This window comes from Oryza brachyantha, chromosome 3 (genome assembly GCF_000231095.2).
Source record: "Oryza brachyantha chromosome 3, ObraRS2, whole genome shotgun sequence".
Classification (NCBI taxonomy): Eukaryota; Viridiplantae; Streptophyta; class Magnoliopsida; order Poales; family Poaceae; genus Oryza; species Oryza brachyantha.
The window spans coordinates 13,642,816-13,661,897 of record NC_023165.2 but is presented as its reverse complement, the minus strand read 5'-3'; the positions used below and the strand labels follow the sequence as shown (position 1 = coordinate 13,661,897).

At 43.6% G+C, this 19,082-nt stretch overlaps 4 protein-coding genes across 5 annotated transcripts; 1 reads left to right on the top strand and 3 right to left on the bottom strand.

The window, feature by feature from the left end:
• Window positions 1–1,425: 1,425 nt before the first annotated feature.
• Window positions 1,426–7,192, top strand: LOC102714544 (protein STRUBBELIG-RECEPTOR FAMILY 7). Its single transcript, XM_006650108.3, has 16 exons — window positions 1,426–1,715; window positions 2,764–2,896; window positions 2,996–3,067; window positions 3,188–3,256; window positions 3,349–3,420; window positions 3,509–3,577; window positions 3,705–3,776; window positions 3,871–3,936; window positions 4,016–4,081; window positions 4,376–4,728; window positions 4,834–5,120; window positions 5,549–5,820; window positions 5,882–6,017; window positions 6,360–6,490; window positions 6,606–6,762; window positions 6,870–7,192. The coding sequence occupies exons 1-16, from the start codon at window positions 1,586–1,588 to the stop codon at window positions 7,008–7,010; spliced, it is 2,226 nt and encodes a 741-aa protein (XP_006650171.1). The 5' UTR covers window positions 1,426–1,585; the 3' UTR covers window positions 7,011–7,192.
• An 82-nt stretch (window positions 7,193–7,274) lies between these two features.
• LOC102708788 (glucan endo-1,3-beta-glucosidase 5-like) lies at window positions 7,275–9,510 on the bottom strand. Its single transcript, XM_006651414.3, has 2 exons — window positions 9,345–9,510; window positions 7,275–9,105 (listed from the first exon to the last, which is right to left on the bottom strand). The coding sequence occupies exon 2, from the start codon at window positions 9,056–9,058 to the stop codon at window positions 7,577–7,579; it is 1,482 nt and encodes a 493-aa protein (XP_006651477.3). The 5' UTR covers window positions 9,059–9,105; window positions 9,345–9,510; the 3' UTR covers window positions 7,275–7,576.
• Window positions 9,511–10,105: 595 nt separating this feature from the next.
• LOC102714272 (pre-mRNA-processing factor 17) lies at window positions 10,106–13,171 on the bottom strand. The gene is made up of 2 exons (XM_006650107.3): window positions 11,390–13,171; window positions 10,106–10,464 (listed from the first exon to the last, which is right to left on the bottom strand). Exons 1-2 carry the CDS (start codon window positions 13,102–13,104, stop codon window positions 10,458–10,460), a joined length of 1,722 nt encoding a protein of 573 aa, XP_006650170.1. The 5' UTR covers window positions 13,105–13,171; the 3' UTR covers window positions 10,106–10,457.
• A 1,092-nt stretch (window positions 13,172–14,263) lies between these two features.
• Window positions 14,264–18,631, bottom strand: LOC102713995 (vacuolar cation/proton exchanger 2). 2 transcript variants are annotated; one of them, XM_015834690.2, is made up of 11 exons: window positions 17,960–18,631; window positions 17,691–17,761; window positions 17,520–17,548; window positions 17,234–17,430; window positions 16,929–17,141; window positions 15,980–16,105; window positions 15,694–15,810; window positions 15,562–15,615; window positions 15,302–15,418; window positions 15,086–15,179; window positions 14,264–14,726 (listed from the first exon to the last, which is right to left on the bottom strand). In XM_015834690.2, exons 1-11 carry the CDS (start codon window positions 18,251–18,253, stop codon window positions 14,713–14,715), a joined length of 1,326 nt encoding a protein of 441 aa, XP_015690176.1. In that variant the 5' UTR covers window positions 18,254–18,631; the 3' UTR covers window positions 14,264–14,712. The 2 variants fall into 2 exon arrangements, with proteins under 2 accessions (XP_015690176.1, XP_006650169.1); XM_006650106.3 differs by having other exon boundaries at window positions 15,980–16,108; window positions 17,960–18,630.
• Between the last annotated feature and the right edge of the window lie 451 nt (window positions 18,632–19,082).

Sequence of the window (19,082 nt, the reverse complement as noted above, 5' to 3'; positions counted from 1 at the left end):
TTCTTGTAAGCTAAATTTTAAATTTTAGCTTTACATTTAGAATTGATTTCGATGGTTTGTATCCTAGTTTATTTTTTTGTCTTTACTTGTAGATCTTAAAAAACATGTATATAAAAGTTTTATTTATAAATTATTTTTCGTTTCTGTCTGTAAATACGTTGTTTGGCCCTTTCCACCAACCACCGGCTCTTAAGTGGGAAGATTTTTATGTGGTATTTTTTAAGGTGTTTCAATGATAATTTAGCAAAGACTAATGGGAATGGTTGTAAAAAAAATCATGTTTTCTTTATGCATGATGAAGCTATCAGCAATATATTATGTGATTGTCATGTTGCTAGATTTCTTTGGAGGCCTGATTATTTTGCTTTTGGCTTAAAACCATAAAATATATTGTCTTATTTTTTGGGAGTTCGTTTGTTGCTATTGATTAAAAAAATAGTGAGGAAGCATATGCATTGTATTGGACTCTTTGATTTAGTATGGTTTTATAGGTTTCCAACCAAATCATATACACAGTTACCTTTCGAGGCAAATATTGGCTTTGGTTCAAAAAAAAACAGTTACAAATGTTAAAAAAGTAATAAATCATAAAAAAAGCACTCCAACACGGTTACACAACCTCCAACTTGGCTCGTTCACTCCTATTTACAGAACCATAACCATGTTAATTAACTAGTCATAGAAAACACCATGGGGTGTATGCTAGATTAGATGTTCAAGTGTACAACATTTGTCCAAAAATAAATGAATTTTTGAGTTTTTGATAAAATTTTTGACTCTTTGTCTTTTGAATTTTATTATTATTATTATTATTATTATTATTATTATTATATGATAAAACATAAATAGTATTTTACGTGTGACTATTTTTTAAAATTTTTTAAATTTTTTTCAAATAAGACATATGATCAAGCGCTCGAACTAGAAAACCCAAAAATCTTTTTTTTGGACGGAGTAGTAGTCAGTTTTTCTGCGTGAAGATTTCCCTCCAATTATCGATTATAAACTGTACGAAATACTATTCCGTACAAAATTCTCTGAAGTTACCAGGCATGTCAATATGCAGTGTTTCTGCCTTTTATATTGAAACCCCTTGCCATGGGATATGAGTCCAACAATCAAGAGGAGCTACAATAGTCAAAAGAGCAAATGCTCCATCTGCCAGTGTTATAAGAACTGTCGAAACAGTCGGCTATCCTGTCAAGAAAAGCACAAGAAACATTCCCACATACGGTAGATTGGCAACCAGCTATCGAATGGAAAGAAAAACTAATGAGCAAATTCTTTTATTAGTAGTAGTAGTAAATAATATATCAATATTGTTTAAAAAGTTCTTTTATCAAGGGCTCTTCTACCTACCATTCCAAAACCTAGCTTATTGACAGCAGAACTGCAGAAGTATATATAGCTCTCCAAGAAAAAGAACACAGACAGTCATCAGTCACAGAGAGAAAGTGAGTGAGAGAGAGAGGATTCAGTGAGTTTTGTTATTATGTATAGTAGGAAGTGAACAAAAAGGGGGGATATTTTTGTTTCCATCGCCTTCTTTCCTGGAGTCCTCCAAGAAGCAGAAAAGCACACTGCAATGGCCAAGGCAAGCTTGGGTTGGTTCAGACAAGCTTCAGGCATGGCGTCGGTGAGCTTCACTGGAGCAGTGATGCTGCTCATGGCCACCGCCTTCTTGGGGGTCACTGCCGACACTACCTCAGATGACGGTTAGCTACTCCTATCTCGCTTACGCATCCATCTTTTCTTCCGCTAGAAGCCTAGAGCAGTTTCAGTTTGGTTAATCAAGAACTCTGCATTTCCAATCTTGATGTGTTCAGTTCAGTTCTCTGTGTCCTTGTTTCAGAAAAAAAAAATATGTGGAAAATTTTTCTGTTCTTGATTCTTCCTATCCTCCCCTTCTGTTTGTGTTCAGACTGCTTGGAACAGTAATGTTTTGTTCTTCAATGTTTTGATGAATCGTATTGATGATGCTTATCATATCACTTGAAATCACGTATTTTCGCTGCTTCTTTTGGGACACCTCCTCTGTTGGAAGGGATGAAAAACATCCTGACGAGTTTTAGTTTTTCGCCAGGCCTGATGAGTTCTAGTTCTCATGGTCATGGTGCTGTAATTAGAGCGATGAGATGCCAGATTCAAGGAGAACTTTTCTGCAAGATTCGTTCACAATCACACACCCATAGTGAATTAGTGATACAAGTTGCCGGCATCTTCACTTCCTCAAGCTGTCTTCCCAAATTTCTTTTGTTTGACTATTCTTACTTCAAGTGGCAAAATTTCTCAGCTCCAGCTTCATCATACTGTGATTGATTGTGATTTCAGGGGTTAAGGCTGATAAATGCCATTTGTTTGGCAGTGTGGCTCCACTTTGTCATCATCATTCTGGTGCCATCGTTTGTCCTGTCCGGATAAACGGGCAGAAAAGATGTGCCTGTGCTTCTTTTATTCATTTCTCCACTCTTCCTTCCATGACTGGCTCCATAAATTTTACATATCAAAGCAGCCTTTTTTCATTGGATTGCTAAAAAGTTAGGTTCTGTGTGTAGTATGTTTCAGTTTGACTTAGTTTTAAAGTATTAGTATTTTTTTAATCCAAATTTGGGGTTTTGAGATTATGGGAGTTATAAACAACTAATGTGCTCACTACTTTTCTTGGTAAGATACTACACCATTTAGGATTCTGTTTAACTGCAACTGCCCAAATTTTCCATTGTTACTGCGTCGGTTGACATGCTTTTCCTTTTTCATGTTCAGTGACTGCTCTCAACACGTTCTACACAACTCTGAATTCGCCATCGCCGCTGACAAACTGGGTGGCACAGAACGGCGACCCTTGTGGCCAGTCTTGGCTTGGGATCACTTGCTCTGGATCAAGAGTGATAACAATGTGAGGTGACACTTAGTGGGCACGCCCCAGAGATGAGACATTGCTAATTGTCATTGTTCTGATATGTTTTTTATGTCCTTCCAAATAATTTGTGGGCAGAAAATTACCCAGTATGGGGCTCCAGGGGACCTTGGGATACAACATGAACATCCTCACTGCACTGGTTGAGCTGTTAGTGAAATCGATCTCACACAAACTTTTACTACTTACAGTCTTAAGATGTACTGATGATTGAAAATGAGGCGTTTTACCGCTGCCGTTTTGATCAAGTTTGTATTTTTATTGCTTTAGTGATGTTAGCAATAACAACCTTGGAGGAAGTGACATCCCATATAATCTCCCACCAAATCTTGAGAGACTGTAAGTAGTGATTTTGACTGACAACTGGAGAACTATGGCCTCTTTGCCCTTCTTGTCATTCGCTTACTTCTGACAAATATCCTGAATTGCAGAAACCTTGAGAACAATAGCTTCAGTGGGACTTTGCCTTACTCCATTTCCCAAATGTCTTCACTGAAGTATCTGTAAGTTATTTGAGCGTATCACAATTTGCCACCTTCTCTAGACTCTCTGATTGCATCTGACCAAACCATGTCACTCTCCTTGATGTAGAAATATTGGACATAATCAGCTTTCAGGCATCAATGTTATGTTCAACCAACTCACCAACTTGACAACATTGTGAGTATTATTATTTTTATACATATAAACAACCATTCTTCTTGCTACGCTACCAACTACCATACAGTTCCGTATATCCTTTTGGTAAACTGACAAATTATTGGTAAACTGAACCTAATTCTTGTAGGGACCTCTCTGACAACAAGTTCTCTGGCACTCTCCCAGACAGTTTAAGCTCCGTGACAAGTCTGACCATGCTGTAAGGACATATTCTCATATCTTTCTTTATGGATGTTTTGTTCAGACAAGTAAACAAAATCTTGTACTTTAAAATGATATGCTCCCCTCTTCAGCCACTTGCAGAACAATCAGTTTACCGGTACCATAGATGTCCTATCTGATCTCCCTTTAACTGACCTGTAAGTTAGTACGCTATTCACCTACATAATACTCATCTTTATATCTCTTCTGTGATCCAAAGACAACTTTGTCTTGCAGCAACGTTGAAAATAACCAATTGAGTGGGGCGATTCCTGATAAGTTAAAAGGCATAAGCAATCTGCAGTAAGTATTTTTCGTCACCTTGTCAGTCTACCACTCCACCACAGGGTTCACAATTTTGGGATGCTAAAAGAAGAACTTTTGTCAGACCAAATTTCCTAATGGAAAATTTTCAAAATTTAATATATTTTCTCTGAATTTCAACTTTGAATTTTTTTTGTTACATTAAAAAAATCGAAATTCTGGGGTGGAGGCATCTGGAGAGACCTGCCACCAGAAGACCCAAAATTTCATTTGAAAATTGTAACATAAATCTATAACTTTTCCAGCATTTATATGATGAATATTGTAATTCAGGATAAGTGGGAACTCCTTTAGCAACAGTCCTGCACCATCATCTCCACCATCCACTGCTTCACAATCCCCGCCACGGCAGCCTTCGAAAGGAAACCCCGGTAACAGTAACAAAAACCCATCAATTGCAAGCAATGGCGATGATGGTAGCGATGGCGGTGACGGCGGAGGTGGAGGCAGAAGTTCCAAGGTAGGGGGTGGGGCTGTTGCTGGAATTGTCATATCTGTGGTGGTTCTTGGAGCAATGGTTGCATTCTTTCTGATCAAGAGGAAATCTATGAGGGATCAAAGGGGAGGAGATCCTGAAAAGAATGAACCTCTCACTCTTAGACCAATTGCTTCAGGAAAATTCAACCGTAAGTTCAGCTGTAACATGAACCTATAAGAACTATTCAGCATCACTATCCTTGAGCTGTTAATTTTGCACTATCTGAATACTAAACAAATTTCTTGCTGTCCAGAGCTGAGGGCAATCAGCATCGTATCACCAACTGCAAAGGAAGGTTTGCAAAAGACTGTCTCAATGAACCTGAAACCACCATCGAAAATCGATTTGCACAAGTCCTTTGACGAAAGCGATCCCACAGACAAGCCTGTTAAGGCAAAGAAGATAGACCTTTCATCCATCAGAGCAACTGCGTACACTGTAGCAGACCTGCAGATGGCAACTGAGAGCTTCAGTGCTAACAATCTTATAGGTGAAGGATCTTTTGGCCGTGTTTACAGAGCAGAGATTTCAGATAATAAGGTATGTTACTGTAAGCTTTGTATATACTCTTTATCTTTTTTCCAAATGCAAAATCTCAACTTCATAACCATATTATTACAAAATTACAGTCAGTTCATTCTATGGATGTTAAGACCAACTGTTCTTCAATCCTCCTTTTATAAAAAGATAATACTTTTACTTGTATAGTATCTCCTTTTACTTTTGCATAAATGATAGCATCACTGCATCAGTAAGAAAATAGCTGCATATACTATAATAATTAAACATCTTAAGCTCACATAGACTGTAGTAGCGTATTTATACTGGCAATTTAATTCCTCTAAATTGTAAAATCTATAATCTAGTCATAAAGGAGAACATTTTATTGCAGATGCTATGATGGTATTGATATGACTGTCTTTTTAATTTCTCATCTTTATGTATTCATGTCAATTTCTACTTTCAAGGTGCTGGCTGTGAAGAAAATCAATTTATCTGCCCTCCTAAGCAACCCATCTGATTTCTTCATCCATTTGGTGGCCAAAATTTCAAAGTTAAACCATCCAAACCTCTCAGAGCTAGATGGCTACTGCTCGGAGCATGGACAGTACTTGCTGGCATATGAATTTTACATGAATGGTTCTCTCCATGATTTCCTTCACCTGTCAGATGGATACAACAAAACACTGTCTTGGAATAACCGTGTCAAGATAGCGCTAGGATCTGCAAGGGCATTAGAGTAAGTGAGGCATATTCATCATCTGGTACATTTGTCTGGAACTGATTGTGTTATTTTTCAGGTATATGCATGAAACCTGCTCGCCATCGGTCATCCACAAGAATTTCAAGTCATCTAACATATTGTTGGACAATGAGCTTAACCCCCATGTTTCAGATTGTGGATTTGCAGAGCTTATTCCCAACCAGGAACTCCAGGTGATAATTCTGTAACTACAATGTACCGTTTGATATCTGATAACCTGCTCTGTCCACTAACAACTTTACAGAATGCGTACCTTAAGTAACACTAACATAGTTTTTGAGAATTGTAACCAATATTGAGCGCACCTTAAATAGCACCAACATTTAAGATCGTTCTCGGGTGTCGTTTTGATTTAAAAATGATGCTATTATGTACGATATAATTCAAGCACCATCTGTATCTTCTGTTATCTTACTCTCTGCAATCTGATGTTAACCAAAAAAACTTTCTGGAAAAACAGCCTACATTTGATATAATCTTTCTCCTTATAAGTCCTAGTATAATGGAAACTTCAGGAATCAGATGAGAACTCAGGGTATAGAGCTCCCGAAGTGACCATGTCTGGACAGTACTCTCAAAAGAGTGACGTGTACAGTTTTGGAGTCGTCATGCTAGAGCTCCTGACTGGCAGGAAAGCATTTGACAGGTGAAATTTCATCCATCCATACCATCATTGTCCTTCAATCCAAAATCAAATTCCTCTAAATCGAACCTGAATTTTGAAGACAATTTAGTTCTGAAGTTGTCTGAATCTACTGCAGATCCCAGCCATGGCCCCAGCAGTCGCTAGTCCGATGGGCTACTCCGCAGCTTCATGACATCGACGCGTTGGATCAGATGGTTGATCCAGCGCTGGAAGGGCTGTATCCTGCAAAATCGCTCTCCCGATTTGCCGACGCAATTGCGCTTTGTGTCCAGGTAAATACTGTAGTAGTAGAACTCTAGTAACAATTGTGTTTTCTTCCCCCCAATCCCAATCTCTCTGCACTGATGCTGATTTGATCATCACCACCAAACTGCAACAGCCTGAGCCGGAATTCAGGCCACCGATGTCGGAGGTCGTCCAGTCCTTGGTGCGTCTTGTGCAGAGGTCAAGCATGGGGTCGGTGCTCAGCTGCGACAGCAATTCTCGACGATACGACGACACCGGTGACTACGCATTCTAGGTGGAAAATGCTCTGTTGTGTTTCGTCAGTAATTTTGGTGACAGCTACAGAAGAAGTTACAGATATTTGCAGTTTGTCTCAGCTACACAGTGATTTGAAGTAGTACTGGTAAAAACCATTGTCGTGTAAACTGTAAAGTATGCCTCTCTTTTGACTACCAACTCTGTTTTTGTTGTGAATAACAATGGCAACCCCTGTCTGCAAACGTTTTGATTCTTACCTGAAAAATAGTGAAGGTGGGATGTTTGATCCGCTAGCCTGAACAACCAGCATTATCATGATTTCTAATCCGAACTTTTATATCAATTCCTTTATCATGTTATTTATATATGTACATCAGAAAGAATCAGCATCAACAAATTCCTCCAATAAATACAATTCCCCCAAATGATTCCTTAATTTGGTCACTAATGGCAGCTACCCTTTTTAGCCATTTTTTTAGGTAAATAAAAATTTGCCACCATGCATCATGCATGCATATATGCCCTTTGATTTTTTTTTCCCTCCTAAAAAAAGAATTGGTTCTTTTCTAGCCTGCAGGTGTGTATATATGTCAGTCTAGTATCTTATAATATCAGGATGCCAGTCAATGCGAGCAGCAGAACGGCGGCCAAGGCGGCGGCGGTGGCGGCGGCGGCCGAGGAGGCGACGGTGAGGTCGTGGCGGCCGGTGTCGATCATGATCTCGAAGCGGCAGGTGCCCTGCGAGGGGTCGGAGGTGGTGATGACGGAGAGGTTGTTGAAGTTGCAGGCGTTCTTCATCTGGTTGGCCCCCTGGAAGAACTGGTTGAAGGCGTAGGAGATGTTGCTGCGGACGTCGAGGTTGCCGCACGACGAGCCGGAGCCGAGGCTGGTGCAGTCGGCGTACTGGCAGGCGTAGCCGACGGCGCCGGGGATGGCCGGGTTGGCCGGGCTGGCGTCCGGGCGGAGCACGCACCACTGGCGCGACAGGTAGCGGACGCCCCTCGCCGGCGCGATGTTGCGGCCACCGGCGAGGCGGAGGTTGTACTTGGGCGAGCCGTCGTAGTTGAAGACGCCCCAGTGGCGCTCGAAGTTGCCCGGGTCGATGCTCTTGGCGTCCTCGTCGAGCAGCGCGAAGACGTAGACGTCGGGCATCTGGGGGCGGCGCGGGGTGCCCTTGCCGGCGATGATGCGGTCGAAGAGGCCCTGGTTGAACCGCTGCGCGTTGGCGACGTTGGCGTTCTTGTCGCCGTCGGTGGGCCAGCCGATCTCGCCGACGACGACGGAGATGGCCCCCAGGCCGTGCTTGTCGAGCGCCGCGATGAGCGTGTCGTAGTTGGCGTCGAACACGTTGGTGTAGAGCACGCTGCCGTCCTGGACGCTGGCCTGCGACGGCGGCGAGCCGGGCGCCGGGAAGTAGGCGTAGTCGACGGGGAAGTTGGGGTCGGCGTAGAGCGACAGGAACGGGTAGATGTTGATGGTGAGGAAGCCGCCGTTGTCGAGCAAGAAGCGGACGAGGCTGACCATGAGGCCCGAGATGTCCGGGCGGAAGTCCCCCGACGAGGGGCGGCCGTCGAGCGACTCGTAGACGTCGGCGTTGAGCGGGACGGTGACGTGCACCTGCCTGCCGAGGCCGGCCTTGACGAGCGCCGCCTGGACGTTCTGCACGGCCGGCAGCGTGGCGGCCTCGAACTTGCCCTTGTAGGACTTGAGGAAGGGCTCGTTGCCGACGGCGACGGAGCGGATGTCGACGCCGTACTTGGAGATGTAGGCGGAGACGTTCTGGAGCACCCACTGCTCGGCGGCGGCGACGGTGGAGGAGACCGAAGCGAGCAGCTCGTTGGGGAGGCCGACCATGACCTGGATGCCGGTGTGGCCGAGCGCCCGGAGCGCGGACGGGTCGGCCTCGAAGAGCTTGGCCTTGTCGAAGCCGTTGTCGCGGAGGAGGCGGACGGTGACGTCGCCGGGGAGCGGGTGGAGCGCGCGGGTGCCCCAGTTGGCGGCCAGGCCGGCCTCCACGGGGCGCGCCCGGAAGAACAGCACCGCCACCGCCCACACCACCGCCTGCACCGCCGCACGCGATCCCATGGCGCCGGATCTCTGGCTCTCTGCTACTCCGGTGGTGGCAATGCGTCCTGTTGTTATAAGAGAAGAGAAGAAAGGCTAAGAAGGCTAGGGTTGCATTGCATTGCATGCATGGGAAGGAAGAAAGGAAGGTTTATGTGTGGGTGGGGTTTGCAGAGAGAAAGAAAAGCATATTATGGAGATGATGGAGTGGGGGAAGTCAAGTGATCCGGATGGATAGCAAGGAAAAGAAAGGATCGGATACCAAGTGGAGGAGGAGACATGTGTAAGTAACGACGGAAGTACGTACGTGCGTTGGTAACTTTCCTTCCCCCAACAGGATGGAAGGAAGTCCAAAATGTTGATGCTGGCGGTTGCGTGGTGCCATGCCTGCGTCGACACGACGGCCGCCGTGCGACAGCCTCGGTCTTGGATGCATCTGCTCTGCACGCGCCCACGCCCAAGTCGGTCGCCTCCATTCCATTCCACCTGACGTTTGGGTTTGGGTTTTGAGTTTTGTGTTTTGCTACCTCCGTTTTGACGACTGAAAACGACCTTATATTATATCCAGGCTCCCCTTTTCTTCTCTAGTATATGGTATCAGAGATGCGTTACTGCCACACAACATTACCCTGTCCTATCAGCTTATGTGCTATTCAAATGGTTGCTATACTCTGCCCATTTTAAAATTTCTGGTGTGGTTTAGATTATGGCTCCCGCCGTCAAACAATAATGTGCAGCATCTACTCAAAAGTAGAGTTGAACTCTTTCAGGGGATTATTTGTCTCATCAATATATAAACAGATGCCTTTTCACATTTTTAGGAAGATTCAGGTGCCTTACTTGTTCTAGTATTTCAGCATGCTCTGTGGCCCACCCACACAAACACAGAGACCCCACTGTAATAATCCAAAAAAATAATTGATGATTGGATCAACTTCCCCCAAATCCTAACCCCGTAAACCCAATTAACATCATATGAAGACGAATGGCGAATGTAAGTTCAAGCATCTATTCCATCTTTTAAGAAGAATATAAAAACAAAAAACAGATTAAAGATTGAAAACTACCTTGCTATAATAAAATCTGGTATTCAAGCCTTGTTCTCAGCTACCGCAAAAGTTTGGATTAATAAAAGAGCTGAAACCAAAACAAGATTACTACTAGTAAGGTACACTTCAAAATTGATTGGTGCAGTATGTATACATAGCATAGTACAATACATTCTTTTTGCAAGCACAGAGAGCTACCCGGTAGCTAAAATCATGGGATAGTTTTCACCTCATGACATTGAAGTTCGCTAGATAGGCAGGTGTACTTCCAGCATCTCCTGAAGTTCGGTCCTTGTGAGTTGCATTGTCAAGAACTCATCCACAGGACCACGGCATTCTTGAGCAACCTTTCTCATTACATTTCCGGAACTTCAATCCCTGCAAGTTGTACAAAAGTTAGTACCAGCACAGGTCAACAATGGAAAAATAGAAGGAAAAAAAACTCATCAACACCAAAAATAAGAAAAGCAGACTCAAGATAATTCCAAGGGCAATGCAACTAACCAGATTAAGCTCAAATTTTATTTAAACTGTTCTTGAACCCAACAACTATTAGCTGTTTATCATATTCATATTACATGTTTGGTGGACCATAGAGATAGAGGATAATTCATGCCATGCCATTGGTGGCCATATTATCGATTGCCTCAATAAAATTATAAGCATTACAATAGCATTAACTACAAGCAGTTAAGATTTATCAAATCTTGAAGATAGAAAAGCAGTCATAACAATTGGACACTATGATAGCATCGCCACCTAGAAATTAAGTTTCAAAACAAAGTGAAGCTAGCACATTTATCAATTAAACATGATCCACAATATGAACTTAAAGATGTAGATAATAAGGTCATAACAAAACAAACCATGATTTAAATGTCAATTGGCACAAGAAACCACACCATAAAAATTCTGGCAGCAAGTTCCACAAGAACATACTAATGCAATGCCAATGACTCACTGCTAAATGAAACTATCATCCTTTACTTGAAGGAAACATTACCAATTCAAAACAAGTGAATAAAATATAGTGCATCCTAGCCCACGCACACTTTGGGCATAATTGTGCATGCGCACCACAATTGTATTACTAATCCTATTTCTCTAAATGTGCTGTGATTCAATATATAGTTAAATAGGTTCTATTTGCATAACAGGCAGCTGTATCAGCTAGAAGAAAGACTGCTAATGCAATTCAACAAAACAAGAATATGCACAGCGGTAAAAAAAATTCAGATAAAATCTGTAACCCAAACAACAAGTGATAACATATTATGTTTATACGTTTATCTTGCCAACTTACCAATATTTAATTACACCATCCCATCCGCATGTTGCAACCTTGCTAGTCTCCAAGGGATGCCACTCACATCCAATGCAAACTCCATTGTGGCACTTCAATGTCTTAAATCTCCTACAGCTTTTCCAGTCCCAGAACCAGCAACTACCTTCACCATCTCCTGACATGACAAACCTCCCATCTGGTGAGAAGTTCACTTGACAAGCATAACCTGCCACAATGTGGCCTGCAAACCTCTTCTTCTTGTTAAGTTGAAACCTCTCCTTGGTGCTGTATATCAGTATCTGATTGTCCAAGCTCTGTGCTGCCAACCAGTTGGAATTTGGGTGCAGGGATATTGACGGCATAGAGTGCATGTGTGGCTCACTGATATATTTAATCACCACTGGGATGCCGAACTCCCAGACACGAAGTGACTTGTCATCACTTGATGTCACAAACCTCCTGTTATTATCTACAAAAGTGATGGTGTTCACCGCTCCCAGATGCTGATCGTACTCTTGGGTTATCTGCCCTGACTTCATATCCCACTGAACAATCTTCTTGTCGCTCATCCCAGCAAGGAGAATATGCTGCTTATCCTCATCCGGGTTGAGCTTCACTACATAAGGGACCTTGCCAGTAGAGAAGGTCGAGATCACCTGCCCTGTCTCAGTATCCCAATACTGTATATTCCTGTCATACCCAGCACTCAAGAACTTAGACCCATCATTCGAGAACGATATATCCCTGACCGCCTTGGAGTGCCCCATGTACGTCCGCATACATGTCCTCGACTCAAGCACATCCCAGATCTTAATCTTACAATCCATACTCGCAGACAGCAACAGATGTCCATACTTGGGGAAAAATCTGATTGCCGAGACCCCCTTGGTGTGCCCAACCCACTCGTGCACACACCTCTTGGGAATATAGCAGCGCTCGTTGCTGGCCTTGGCATCCTTGGGCGGGGTGATCCAAGACCGCCCTTGGTAATCCCTCTCCTCCTTCCCATGGAAAGTACTCTTGGCAACCATGTCGGACTTCTCGCCCTTCCCTTCGCCACGCGCCTCCTTCTCGGCCTTCTTGGCGGCGTGCGCCTCTGCATACTGGCGCTGCTCTTCAGTGAGCTCTGCAGGCGGCGCCTCCTTCTTGCCAGCCCAGGGGCTCTGCTTGTTGCGGAGGATCCACTCGTCGGACGCCGGGTTCTTGGCCTCCGGCGGCAGGGGCTCTTGATCGGCGTCATCCGCCTTGGACTGCAGGCGGCGGCGCTTGTGCTCCGACGGGGCGAGGTTGTAGACGGTGTCGGGTTCAGCCGCCGGGGGATGGGAGTCGCCGACGATGTGCAGGCCAGAGGGGTCAGAGGCGTACCCGAATCGGTGGAAGGTGTTGTACTGCTCGTCGAAGAGGAAGGGGAGGACCGCGGCGTCCTCGACGTGGCCGAGCTTGTGGTTGCGGTTGCCGGAGGCGGAGGAGATGGGGGCGTGGGGGTGCTGGGGCCCGAGGACGGGCGCCCAGAGCTGGTCGGCGGTGGGGTTGAAGGGCACGAGATGGAGCGAGGGGTCGAGCGGGCGGGAGGTGGAGGCGGCGGCGGAGGAGAGCGCGAGCGCCGTGTCGTCGACGGAGGGGGCCGCCGACTTGGAGGGGAGGCGGAGCGGGGAGGCGTCCGGGGAGGAGAGGGGCCGCTCCTCGTCGCCCTCCTCCTCGTCCGGCGTGTACGAGGACTGGAGGAGATCCATGGCGCGGTTAGGGTTAGGGTTTCTCTTGGGGGGAACGGGGAAGATTTGACTTGCTCTCGACCCGGAGTTCGGCGGCGAAGACGAAGGGAGAGAGAGAGAGGAGAGAGAAGAAAGGGGAGGCGGGTCGGGTTGGGCCGGGCCGGGCCGGGTGCATATACCAATTCTTAATCGGGCCACTAGTTCGAAATTTTTTTCAGCCTCTGAAAAGTAGAGAATACTTGGGAATTTGGGATGAGTATATTTATGAATCTTACCGCATCATCTGAACATATATATTCATATATGGCCTAAACTTTGAGAGCATTTTCACGGTTGTCGAAAAAGTATGAAAAGGTAGTAAAGTTTTGTATCTATAGTTGTATCTTTCTATACCTTCTCAACGATGATATATCCAAACTTTATGGGTGTTTGTTTTTAGGGATTTATTTTTAGTCCCTAGTCATATTGGATGTTTAGATACTAATTTAAAGTATTGAACAGAGACTAATAAAAAACTAATTTCATAAATGAGAGATAATCCGCGAGACAAAGTTTTTAAGCCTAATTAATCCATAATTAACAAATGTTTACTGTAGCATCACATAGGCTAATTATGGCTTAATTAGGCTCATTAGATTCGTCTCGTGAATTAGTTCAAGATTATGGATGGGTTTTATTAATAGTCTATGTTTAATACTTCAAATTAGTGTCCAAGCATCCGATGTGATATGGGGCTAAAAAGTTTAGCACCATCTAAACAACCCTTTAGCCCATTTCACTGAGAAATTGAAGAGCTGCGAACATTTTTGCCTCGTCGTGACATAAATCTGGAGACCAGTCATGCAATTTGAAGATATTGTATGTATGTTTTTGTGGATAACTATGGTTACATGCAACATTTCGGAATCTGCACTTCCTTGCCTGAAATGTGTCTACTTAGCAGTTTCAAATTGCCTCTCTTTCTCTACTACTGGAGTAGTATTTCTCTTTTGCAGTCTTCATTATCATTGGGCATTCAGACTGAAAACATGTTTTTATGACACCAATCTGAGATGAGTTTGTACATCCAGAGTACATAGTATTGGATAGTTTTTGATTCAGCAGACCTTAAAAGTCTAGCAAAATCGAACTGCCCCTGTTCGTTTAAGAGGATGCAAGCTTTTAAAAGACAAGCAACTCGTCCTTGACAAATAATTAAATAAGTGCAGTGATAAAGCATGCTGCTGAACTGGTACTGTTTAGAAATGTGTATGAATCTCTCAGTGTCGCCTGTACTGGTACAACATTATAGCCAGTTCATTGGCATTGATACAACAACATCATCATCATCATCAAAAAATGTGAGTAAGTCTTTCTTCAACAAATACAGACTAGTGACCTTGGTACACTATCCCATAGAGTTACAGTTTCTCACTCAAAGGGCGATGCCGTCGCTATGTTAAAAAAGCCGCATCAGCGCCTTGCAACTCCAAATTGGGAAGTCCAAGCCTCCATGTGAGATGCTGCTGACAGGTATAGGTCGTCAAAATCAGGACTCTGACAGATGATATGTTGCGAATACTGCGATCTGCTAATGCTGATGTTCCAATAGTAGCCTCCCTTATCATTTCACAAGTTGATGCAGACCTTTCACTTGTTGTCACCTGATTCAGGTCAAAAAAGGTGCCTGGTCAGATACAGCTAGACAGGGTACGTGATTAAGAGACAAGCCACCTTTGCATTTGCTTCTAACAATCTGGCTTACTGGGTCAAACACTTTATTGAGTGATTTTATCGAGTTAAGTGCTATTGATAGAAATGAAGCACACAAAAAAGCTTAGTGGTGCATATTAGCAACCATCTGTCAGAGCATATAGCAATCGACTGGATAGATGCACCCAGGGCCCAGAGACCAGAACTACTTTAGGTTGTCAGCAGCATAACAAATTTACAAAGAACCAGTGGAACTGGTGGAATAGTTTAGGGATAATTGTTGAGGTTGAATGCTAAGGAAAACACTTACTTGAATTGGGATCAACATGCACAAAGAAGCTTGCAGCAACTATGAGATAGCATAAGATAAGCATAAGGCCTTTAAAATAGTTCGATGTTCCTTCCTGGAAATATATATTCAGAATTAGAATGCGCAATATACAAAAATGGTGTAACCACTTGTTATAGTATAAAGTATGAAAAGTACAAAAGACAAATGGATTCTGGTATGTTCTGTAAAACAGACCTGCAACATAAATGCCACCACCAATACTGTTATAAAAAGAGTTGCTGTCTCAAAGAGTTGAAAATTCAGGTCCATTTGTTGGCCCATCATCCAGCCAATTACGACACAGAATGGGATCTGCAAATCATGTAAAATATTATGTTGATTGCAACTGTTTAACAATACAACGATAATTAGTTGTCATTAACATGCTCTGGTAATGACACAGAGCTTGCAAAACCACAGGAGATTAGTTGCATGCTATTCATTTATATTCTTACCACAAACATGGAGATCTGTGTCGATGATCCTATGGCAACTCCAAGTGTAATGTCCTTTGGAATAGAGTGAGATTAAAAATAAGAAGATAGCACCAGATTAACTTATAAACCATATTATAAGAGTACGCTTACAAGTTTGTCTTTCATGGCAAACATAATGGCACTTGCATGCTCAGCAGCGTTTCCCACAATTGGGAGCAGAATAACACTAATAAAGGCCACTGGCATGTTTAATGATTCAGAGGCTCCCTGTTACAACATATGAATGATGCAATGTTACAGGGTGAAAAATGCATTTCCTCGCTTAAATATGGTCAAATAGAAGCAGAAAATGATAAAGGGGGTCAATAGCAAAATCCAGGTCAATGGGAGCAACATTTAACAGGCATGATGTAATTTTCATCAAACTCTTCAGTACCTGTATGGCATCTACCAGGTATCCAGAGAGAATTGAAATCCAAATAGTCAACACAAAAAGCCAGCAGATAGCTTCCCCCTGTGTTATCTCCTTTTCATCCTCCTCCTCCTCACTTACTTCCTCTTCCTGCTATAGGATGTTGAAGTGTGCACGTTGTGAGATATAATGACATTCAAGAAATAAATATTTCATTTTTTGTTCTTTCTGTCTTATCAGGTACTTAGGTTTATTAAGTGCCCTAGGTGGATTCAAAAAATATGTAATTGGAAGTGCCCAGACTGTTGGGAAAATAATCTGGTAGCATGACACATATGGGAAGTCAGAAAGATAGCCAAAAGTCTTGTTCTACTCTGGAGACTCATAGAAGGGCACAAGCAACAGTGTAGAACTAACAAATTTATAAGGACATTTGCCATCTCATTACATGCATCAGTGTAGTTTGACTTTTTCATGATACCGAAAAGAAACCGAGTAAAGTGGATGGTTTAATAACTAAAGTGATCCCAAGTCTTTTTGTATAATTAACACTATTAGGCCCCCTTTGATTCAAAGGAAATTCATAGGAATTTTAGAGGATTTCATTCTTATAGGATTTTTTCCTACGAAGCTCTTTGAATCAAAGGAATGAACCCTATGAAATCCTATGAAAATCTTATAGAATGCATCTTCCCATACAAGTTTTGGAGAAAATTTAACAAGAGGTAGAATCTCGTGGAAAAAATCCTTTGAGTTTTTATTTCTCCTCAAATTCCCGTGTTTTTCCTGTGGTCCAATCAAACGGTCATTCCTACGTTTTTCCTATATTTTGCAATCCTCTGTTTTACAATTACAAATCCTATGTTTTTCCTATTCCTCTATTTTTTCATTCATGTGATTCAAGGGGACCCTTAACTCTTAAGGCTATTTTTCAGTTTTCAAAGTATGCATAAACAACATTTTAGCTACTTACTTCACCAATTGGGCTGTACAGACTGCGTTGGCTCTTTAGTTGGAAAAATAGATAGCTAGCATAGGCCACAAGCATGATGCAGCTACTAAACCTTGAAAGGGAAACTTCAGATTTTCCATACTGCACTTCAGAATGTGTAAAGTGAAGCACTGCAGGAAACATTAGACCCAAGACAGCCATCAAAAGCAATCCCGAGTTTACAACAGCTGATGCCTGCATTCATAAATGAATGTCAACTGAGGCTACATATGAGCATCATAATGAGGGACAGAAAACGAGGACCATCGAATTGCACATATAACTACCTTGTTGAAAACCTGGTCCCTGCTAGGATGGACAAGACCGCCAGCAAAGAAAGCACAGCCGAGAACTAACAACATGTTTGATAGTATAGAGCCTAGCAGCGATTGCTGGACGACACGGATCATTCCATTTTTCAACGCATACAACGATATAATCATCTCTGTCGCATTCCCAAAGGTAGCATTCAAAAGACCCCCAACTGCAGTTCAGAAAGGTTGAATCTTTACAATCTTCTGATGCCAAGATTTGAAAGAAAAGATACAACAGTACAAGGAAGAAAGCACATACTTGTCGGGCCGGTGTAGAGAGCAAGCTGCCTGCAAGAGAGGAAGTAGCGCCGATTAGGACATATACATGTACCAGAATCCATGTCAGGTTGAATTTTGGCGCAATAATAACTCGATAACTAACTGGTAATCATAGATTGATACTACTAGTAGTTGAATCAGTAGCACTCACTCAGTTGCATATCCCAATCTCTCAGCCAATGGCGTGATGCCGATTAAGCTGAAAAGGAAAACCCATCCTTGCTGTGAAGCATTTGAAGGGGAGAGCAGAGCAGCCACAGACAGGGAAGGCATTTCAAAAGTCAGTCACTGTCAGAGAAGCTTCCCATCCCATGGAAGATTTCCAAGCTTCCATGGAAGTACTCGGGAATTAACGAGTGAATGCGTAAGCAACAATAAATGCTACGCAAACGCAGATGGAGATGGAGATGGAAACCGTACGTGCTTGCCGGGGAGGTAGTGGAGCATGACGGCGAGGGGCCCGAAGGGGAGGAGCACGTTGATCTTGGCCTGGAGGATGACGACGCGCACGCTGGTGAGCGCCCTCCGCCACTTGCCCCCCGGCGAGAGCGACTCCGCAACCGCGGCCAGCGACCCGATGTGCTCGAAGTCGAGCGCCTGCATCTTGGAGCTGGCCGTCAGCGGCGACGGCGACGGCGACGGCGAGCCCGCGCCGGCCTCCAGCTCCAGGTCCAGGTCCTCCATCCCCAGCTCCGCCTTCTCCGCCCCCATCATCTGCGAATCCCACCCCACCGCCCGCGCGATTCGACACGCGCGGATCGACGACGCGCGCGGGGGCACCCCGGAGGAGGATTCGGAATTCGATCAGCAACAATGCCTCCTCCCTTTTTTCTTGCTGGCTCGTTTGGCTGGAAAAGGGAAGGAATTTCAAAAAGGAGAAAAAGAATTTCTCCGTCGTGCGGCGAGGTGAGGCGAGGCGAGGCGAGGCGATGGATGATGAATGGAATCGCGCGACGGAGGAGAGGGTGGCGGTGGTGATGGCGAAGCTGCGAGGCTGCTTCCGGAGAGGGGGAGGGTGGCGTTCCGTCCGTACACGATCCCGGCGAGGCGAGTGGGCCCCACGGATCCGATCGCGGGGCCCGCACGTCAGTTCGGGATATCCCGCCGGGGGCGCTCGTGGCCCTGGGGGTCCCGCTCGTAAGTGTCAAGTGGACAGATTTGATATTGTACCCATATTTTATGGATATAGATGGTCATTTTTACACTCCGCTTTAGAGTGTCAACTTTATAAATATCACATGTTTAGAGTGTTATTTTTATACAAATATATGAGTTTGGAAATATAAACATTTTAGATTTTAAATTATGTACTATCCTTATCTTTGTTATTTCAATTCTAATAATTTTAAAGCCATCAGATACTTACAAAGACGGATATAACTATGAGCACATATGGCTCTCGTTCTAAATAAATAGAGGGTTTTTGTAAATTTATCACTAGTTTTTTATTTTAAATTACAATGATATCACTTAATGATACATCAAGTGATATTTTTATAATTTTTTAATTGACAGTTTTACAATTTAAACCGGTACGAAATTC